The sequence below is a fragment of the Entelurus aequoreus genome, linkage group LG05, assembly GCF_033978785.1.
Source record: "Entelurus aequoreus isolate RoL-2023_Sb linkage group LG05, RoL_Eaeq_v1.1, whole genome shotgun sequence".
In the NCBI taxonomy this organism is placed as follows: domain Eukaryota; kingdom Metazoa; phylum Chordata; class Actinopteri; order Syngnathiformes; family Syngnathidae; genus Entelurus; species Entelurus aequoreus.
In genome coordinates, this window is record NC_084735.1 from 79,188,192 (window position 1) to 79,196,797 (window position 8,606).

At 41.8% G+C, this 8,606-nt stretch overlaps 1 protein-coding gene across 1 annotated transcript in view; it reads left to right on the forward strand.

Moving 5' to 3' along the window:
* The window catches only part of LOC133651083 (A disintegrin and metalloproteinase with thrombospondin motifs 2-like), a 34,907-nt gene that overhangs the window by 193 nt on the left and 26,108 nt on the right, over positions 1 to 8,606 (forward strand). The window contains exons 2-8 of the mRNA XM_062049012.1: positions 197 to 600; positions 1,831 to 2,011; positions 2,086 to 2,183; positions 2,250 to 2,333; positions 7,091 to 7,174; positions 7,261 to 7,414; positions 7,515 to 7,620. Of these exons, the coding sequence (XP_061904996.1) occupies positions 197 to 600; positions 1,831 to 2,011; positions 2,086 to 2,183; positions 2,250 to 2,333; positions 7,091 to 7,174; positions 7,261 to 7,414; positions 7,515 to 7,620 (1,111 nt within the window). The remainder of the gene's footprint in view (positions 1 to 196; positions 601 to 1,830; positions 2,012 to 2,085; positions 2,184 to 2,249; positions 2,334 to 7,090; positions 7,175 to 7,260; positions 7,415 to 7,514; positions 7,621 to 8,606) is intronic.

Genomic DNA, 8,606 nt, shown 5'->3' on the forward strand with positions numbered 1-8,606 from the left:
AATTCATTCAACTTGACTGTCATTGCCTGTAATAAAAGTCCTTGATACAAGAAGTGTATTCAAATTGCATCATAAAAAGATAGTCTGGGGATGACGTCATCCATCCAATGTTAGATTTGTTTGCCAATGTTGCGGTCTATATTTCCATTCCATCGTTTGACTTTGTGATTTCATTTACGTTTATTGTGTCTCTCAGATTCGCTCCATCGAGTTTTGTCAGAGTTCAGTGTCATCCGTCCAATCAGAACCAACTCGCTGGGCCATTTCCTGTCAGCGTCAGTGTCGGCCCACTCCCTGCGCCGCAGCAAAAGACAAGCCCACTCCGGCGACGCAAACAAACCGCAAAGTGACACAGGAAATACGCCATGGATGGACAACGGGGAGGCGGAGCTTTTTTACAACGTGACGGTATTTGGGAAGGAACTCCACCTGCGACTGCGTCCCAATCGCCGCCTTGTGGCCCCTCATGCCACTATGGAGTGGTGGGAGGAGTCGGGACGCAAACGCTTGCAACCAATAGGTGACACCAGCTGCCTCTACAAAGGAGGGGTGTCCAACATGGAGGATACATCTGTTGCTATTAGCAACTGTGACGGACTGGTGGGTCCCGCCTAAACACATTACTCAGCTGAAGTGCATTTACACTGGTGAACATCATCGACGTAATCTTATTAGCATCAATGACAACAACAAAATAGCAATAATTGAAATCAAAGTAACTGATAAGCTAGTTATCCTGACCCAGGCACATAAACTTAGACTAATAATAGGTCTCCATTGAAAATATTCTTCTTCACTGGTGACTCAATCAATCAATCAATCAATCAAAGTTTACTTATATAGCCCTTTATCACGAATGTCTCAATGGGCTGCACAAGCCACAATGACATCCTTGGCTCAGATCCCACATTAGGGCTAGAAAAAACTCAACCCAATTGGCACAATGAGAAACCTTTGCACTAGCAAGCGTCCAAAGCTGTCCACATTGGTTGGTTTATTCCTGTTCGGGAAGTTTTTCTTATGCTGCTGTAAACAAATTTCTCTCATGCGTAATCATGTAAACACCACATTTTGTCCCGTTCACAAAAACATTAAAATCAAAAACAATTCAGCAATTGGCCACTTGTGCATGTCCGTTCAACCAGTCCTTTTACACGTTTTTATTACATTGATTTCAGTGTCTGTTGTTTTCCAAACACTTTTGATAGTTGCCTTATTGACTTGTCAAAGGAATGTTGTTGCATGTGGTGCATTCCAAGACGTGATGGAAACTCACGCACACTTCCAAGATCGAGGCTGTTGATGGGTGTGCATCAGTCACCGTGGTGATACACTGTTTTTTTGGACAAGCGGTAGATGTTGGACAACAAGCTGTGTGAAACGGAGCTTGCAGTCTTTGAACAATTTCACGGCTCGCGCAAAACTCTTGATGTCATGAGCCGAAGGCTGCAAAAAGTGAAGCGCCGCAGCCACGTGCACACTCCCAGTCTGACGGTCATTTCTTAGAGCGAGGCAGACGGTTGATAGGATCCAGATGTGGTGGAAAGATGAGACTTGTTGAAAGGAATGGGCTGCACTGCACATTCACTTAAGGAAAAGAAACGTTCCTGTAAGCTATTATTTTTTAGCTATTTGACTCTCACTAAAACACTGACTTTTATTTTGAAGCATGTCTGTTGTTTCACGGTCACCTTCATTTTGCTGCGGTTGTACTCTTTGCTCTCCACCAAACACACTTCGCTCACTGCATCTCAGTATGTCTTCCGTAAATCCTCACTGAACCTTGGCGTATGTAAGCAGAGCTTCAGTGGATCCCATCTGTGTCTGCAGGCTGGGATGATCCGGACAGGGAAAGAGGAGTTTTTCATCGAACCGTTGCACCGACAGGGTATTGGAAGCACAGGTGAAGAAGAGGACGAGGAAGGAGGAAGACAACACATCGTTTATCGAACATCCGCCATCATCAGCACAAAACAACAGACTGTCAATCAAACTGATGACTTCCTGGCAGGTGGGAAAAGAAGAACACGCCCCTTTTGTAATACCCAATTGAGTGAATGTGATACCCTGTACTCTACTTTTCAGCGCCTCTCTTAGGTTCTTCAGGTGTGCTGAGGTCCAAGTCTGGCTCTGCCAGCAGACAGCGACGCTTCATCCAAGAAGCAGAAGTGTTCAACATTGAGGTAAAGAACGCATAGATGTCCATGTTTTTCCTAAGGCATATCCTCAACCAATTCTTCATGTCTCAGGTCTTGTTAGCCGTGGATTATTCTGTCCTTCTATTCCATGGACAAGAACACGTCCAGAGATATCTTCTCACCCTGATGAACATCGTAAGTGGAATCAGTGACACTGAAGTTCAAAAGTCAACCCCGACACTGAATTTAGGCTCAAATTCAGACATGGACGAATGGACCACGCGTCTGCAGTTGATTTGAAGTGCATTCTCAAGGGACTGCTACACATCGTTGGTTTATATCAGGGGTGTCAAACGTACGGCCCGAGGTCCGGATTAGGCCTGCGAACAGGTTTTATCCGGCCTGCGGGATGGGTTTGCTAAGTATGAAAATTACCCTGAAATTTTTGAATGAAAAAAACAGCTGTTCTAAATGTGTCCACTGGATGTCGCAACAGCAATTCTTTGTAGATGTCAAAATAAACCACATGTTAGTACATCAGTCAAGGTAAATTATCAAACTACATCAATAACATCCTGTAATTTGATTTTTATATAATTTTTTTATCTTGATAGATTGAAAATTAACACCAATGATGAACATTATCACATACTTTATTCAGAAAATATAAATAACGACAAATAAAGATAGAATACTATTAACCGCAACAGGTAATTGTAAAAAATAAAATAAAATAAAACCCATTATGATTTGTACAATTTCAGAATGTGCTTGTTCTATTTTTAAACAAAGAAAACAATCTGAAGTTGTCTTTTTTTTTTTAAGTTATCGTGCCATGATTTTACCAGTCTGGCCCACTTGGGAGTAGATTTTTCTCCACGTGGCCCCCGATCTAAAAAGAGTTTGACACCCCTGTTTTAGACGGTGGCCGATATAATCCAGTATGGTTTTTTTTGTTGTTGCTGATATCGGACCGATATCTGACCGGGTCACCCCTACCTGCAATTTTAGCTTTGTTGTTATTAGCACTTGTTTTAGATGGTCCCGCAAGATAAGATACAAGACACTTTATTTGTCATTGCACTTAAAAAGTACATTTGTTTACAGTCAATCTGTCCAAGAAACAGAAATATATAATATGCCATGAGGTTGACAGAACAGGAGGGATGAGGGGAAAGAGAAAAACAAAAGGAGGCATGAGTGAGGAGAAAAAAAGCCACTCCCACTCTGCTCATGTAGGGGGCGCAGTGTGGGACTAGAGAAAAAAAAAAAACATGAAATATAAGCACATATAGCACACATTACGACATACAAACTTGAGAGTTGCATTGGGGGGGTTTAACAGCCCAGGCAGCCATCTGCAGCCAAAAAGCGGCGCAGTGTACCAGACTTGGGTGGTGAAGCGGCGAAGACGTGGCATGGGGAGTGGGATGCGTGTTTGTATAGTGTCGGTGGATTTGTGTGTGTCCATAAGCCTGGGACTTTGCTTTGTCTGGCGTCATGCCCTTGTGCCTCATTCTGTAGAGTAGCATTGCGATAGCACAGCTGGTTGCTGTGGAGATGTCCGTGATCTTGTCTCAACAAAGTCAAACAATCAGCAGGTGTCAGTAAAGAAAGGGAGAAGGGATCTCAGGGCGTCTCACTGGCATCACTTTGGAAAGTCTGCAGCAGCGACCTTGGCCGAGGCCGGTGTTGAGGAGGGCGCAAAGTGTAGGTTAGGATGCTTAGGTTAGGGTGAGGAGCTGCATTCCAATACGTTCGTTTACTCTGTCTGTTTCCGGTCTACAAATGTATCATAATTTTAACTTACAGAGCGGAAAGCTTCTCTGGGATGGTATGCAGTCTGCGGTTTGGTTCAAAATCGCTGCAATGTGTGTGCCATACTTGCCAACCTTGAGACCTCCAATATCGGGAGGGGGGGGGGGGGGGGGGGGGCTTGGTCGGGGGGGGGGGCACGGTTATTTACAGCTAGAATTCACCAACTCGAGTATTTCATATATATTTCATATATATATATATATATATATATATATATATATATATATATATATATATATATATATATATATATATGTATATGTATATATGTATATGTATATATGTGTATATATATATATGTATGTGTATATATATATATGTGTATATATATATATATATATATGTGTATATATATATGTGTATGTATATATATATATATATATATATATATATATATATATATATATATATATATATATATGTGTATGAATGAAATACTTGACTTTCAGTGAATTCTAGCTATATATTTTTATTTTATTTACATAGAAAAAAATAAGAAATACTTGAATTTCAGTGTTCCAGTGGCTATCCATTAGATGGCATTATTGTCCTGTTTAACTTCTCCGTTCATGATGAGTATATCATTTCGGCCGCCATGTCTGTAATTTCCTCGTTCTTGTTGTGTGCGCAGTTGTGCACTCTATAAAAGCCCTAGATGTTATGACGTCTTTGGGCAGGCAAGCTGTTTATTTTGTGGGAAAGCGGACGTGAGAACAGGCTGTCCCCACTCAGTCTCAGGTCCGCATTGAGCTGGAGGGGGCGTGGCCTCCAGCTCCGGCTGAATACCGGGAGTTTGTCGGGAGAAAATCTCTGCCGGGAGGTTGTCGGGAGAGGCGCTGAATATCGGGATTCTCCCGCTAAAAACGGGAGGGTTGGCAAGTATGGTGTGTGCATTTTTAATGCGGTCCATTTTACACAGCCAATGCCACAAAGAAAAAGTTATCATGTTTGATTTTTTTGTGGGGCGGCTCCCTGTGGTTCTCATGGTTTGTGGCAGATGACCAGGGTTTGTCTAAGATGTTAACACGGTCTTTGGTGACGCACGTATAATTGCCAAATCGTCATGAACCGCCATCTAAACCATGTGTGAATGCCCATTCTAACATGTAAAAATGGTCTCGTTCTAGGTGGCTAGCAATGCAGCTAATGGGGTCAATCAACTCTACCTCTAAATCACTTTAAAAATGCATTCAAAAAAGTTCCGTAACATGTATAATAACCAAGCTGTAGCCACATTGTTATTGTAAGAGCGAACACTGAAGAACTCTTTGTCTAGCATAGTAACACATGGGCATGTTTTGGTTTTAGCCGTAAAAGCTACCTACGGAAAGAGATAAGCTAGCTTCTACGACAGCACGAAACGCGTTTGAATTTGTAATGCAAAACACAAAAGCGATAGGACAATAACCTGTACTGACTGAAAAACATGAACAATCATATTATAGAATCTGTAAAGTATTAGCCTGCATTTCATTTTTGTTTGTATACAACTAGCCAGACAGCACATGTACTGTAGTTGTAATAACACGCATGACGTGCTCCGTATATCATAATCAATATTAAAGTATGCCTTACTCGATGGACAGTTGTCTATTTGGTCCGGCTGGCTGGGGACGTTTATTTGGGTAAGCACTCCATTTATGTGGAAATAGCATTGGCTCCAAGTTCCACATTTATAGCGTCAAAGTCTCTTTCATCTCATTCTCTCGGCTTCCCTCTGCTCCAACATCTCACCTTTCCTTTGTGCTGGCTTCTGTAACCAGCAGTCCATTCACAGTATATTCAGCTTCAAAAATATAAGGTTATGAATCCTCATTTGTCCAAAAATAGTCGTCTTCATTGTCTGTTACCAAGTCTGACATGATTAGAACACACACGTTTTCTTGCCGGAAGTAGAAACACACAGTTGTTGCCAGAAGTCGGAAGTGCGCTGCTATATATATATATATATATATATATATATATACACACTTGCAGTGTGCATATAAAACGTTGATGGAGGGTTTTGAAGTTATTTTAGAGGGTTTTGAAGGCTACAACTGTGACTCCCATCAAGAGTTTTTTATCATCTTTAAACTCCTGGAAAAAAAATAGACTTGTGTGTTCTTGTCTCTCAATGATTGTGAACGATAGGCAAAATTCCCAAAAAAAGTGCAGTTCCCCTTTATGGCTACTCAGTGGCCTAGTGGTTAGAGTGTCTGCCCTGAGATCGGTAGGTTGTGAGTTGAAACCCCGGCCGAGTCATACCAAAGACTATAAAAATGGAACCCATTACCTCCCTGCTTTGCACTCAGCATCAAGGGTTGGAATTGGGGGTTAACTCACCAAAAATGATTCCCGGGCGCGGCCACCGCTGCTGCCCACTGCTACCCTCACCTCCCAGGGGGTGAACAAAGGGATGGGTCGAACGCAGAGGACAAATTTCACCACACCTAGTGTGTGTGTGATAATCATTGGTACTTTAACTTTTACCGTTAACTTAACTTCACACTGCAGTTCAATTCCAATTTTTTGCCCATACTCTACGTGACCTGTGTCAGTGTGAACATTACAATTCCGATATTTTCAAATACAACCCAGGACAGTCTTGTATTTGGACATAAATCAGATATATAAATACAAAAGTCCGATGCAACTGCAGTCTGACTGATCAGGTCGCATTCATCCGACCCCAAAAGTGACAAACTTCACATTTTGTTTGCCAATACAGACAGGCGCGAAAAAAAATGGTGGATGAAGGAGCAGAAAACATATGGAGGATCTTGCGTCAATGTTCAACCGCTTTGTGCCTTCGTACAAACGTAGCATCACAGGCCGAGCAGCCCCACAAACTACCTTAGCTCAAATTATTGACCACTTCCATAATCTCTAAATGTTGACTCCAGTTGTACAAACAAATTGTCGTAAATGTGCGCGGACACCAGCACGAATCAGGGCCATGTTTGCTCCGAGTGTGATGTCATTTTTTGCGCGTCATTTTACGGATACATTCCGTTCACATAAGACATACATAGAAGTCGCATATTTTTTTAGATCACGCAAAAAAGGATCGGATTTAACGAATAAATCCAAATTGGCCATTTTGCCCTGTAGTGTGAACGTAGCCTAAAAGTGTGCTGACCGATGTGTTGCAGGTCAACGAGATCTATCAAGATCATTCTCTGGGTGCCAACATCAACGTCGTTCTGGTGAGAATCATCATGCTGTCGCCGTCAAAGGTAATGGAATTGGATCGCTACTACTTGCACTTACTTTAGACCAGCAAGAAAACAAAACAAATGTACCTGACTGCTCTCTCCATTAGTCCCAGGAGCTTATCTCAGTGGGCAATGCCCAGAAGAGTCTGGAGAACGTTTGTGGCTGGTCCTACTTCCAACAGAGGGACCAGGACCACGACCAGCAGCATGACCACCTTGTCTACCTGAGCAGACGCGAGTTCGGACCCTCCGGCATGCAGGGTACTGAGAGTACTAATTTTACCTCGACTACCGCAGCTAGTACTGCTTCTGGTACTGGTTCCTAAAAGCTGACGTTTGACCTTGAACCCTTTCTCGGCAGGCTATGCTCCAGTTACGGGAATGTGTCAGATGCATCAGAGTTGTGTTCTGGTCTTTGAGGACGGCTTCTCGTCCGCCTTCGTTGCTGCACACGAAATTGGCCATGTGTGAGACAATGTCACCCTGATTGAAGACAACACAGACACGCTCACAAATACATCTAAACATATAGATACAGATACAAATATACATATATTTAGGCCTGGACCGATAGTCAATAAATCCATTAATTGAACGATAGATAAAAATAAAGACAATAACTTTGCCGGCATTTATAAATTGCCATGTTCGATTATCCGTGTGTGTTTGTTTTTTTCCGTCTGTCGCTTCCAAACAGGATGCAGCGCGTTTTTCCAACAGCAGAATTAAATAAAGGGAGTGAATCCGCTAGCTTATGCACATACTCGGATAAGAGCCTTGCTAGTCGCTAGTGAGAAGCACCACAAGGGGAACTTTTCGGTTTCAAACCGAATGAGCAAGATGATGAGCCATGGATGAACGAGCCAGGATCCTGAATTTGTTGAAAAGTGATAGACTTAGACTTAGACAAACTTTATTGCTTCACAAGGGAAATTGAATAGAAACACCAAAAAAACACCCACCAAAGGTGTTCAATATTTATTGAAGTAACATTTTTGCTAAAAGTGATTGAGAATTGGTTTACTTATTTAGGATAGTTAAAGATTATTGACCCTCCAATTACAATGGTAAATAATACTAATGGAAGGATAAAGGTTTATTGCATTTGAAAAGGGTTACTTGCATTATTATGTGTAATTAATAATTACATTACTGGTTAATTTGGTCTCAAAATATTGCTGACAATATCGTTTATCGGCAATAATTTGTGGGACGGCCCAGGCCTACAGTACATTTACTGTACATGCAAATATACAGGACAGTGTTCCCTTGGTTTTCGCACAAATACTTTTCCGGACCCTGCCTGTGGTAGCTGAAATTAAGGCTATTTATGTTTTGATTTATGTGAATATTCATGTACTTTAGGTCTTTATGAACCATTCACACACTGTTATTAACCTTTCAAACACACTCATAAATAGTTCCTATGCTCGCAAACACTTTCTACACTCTT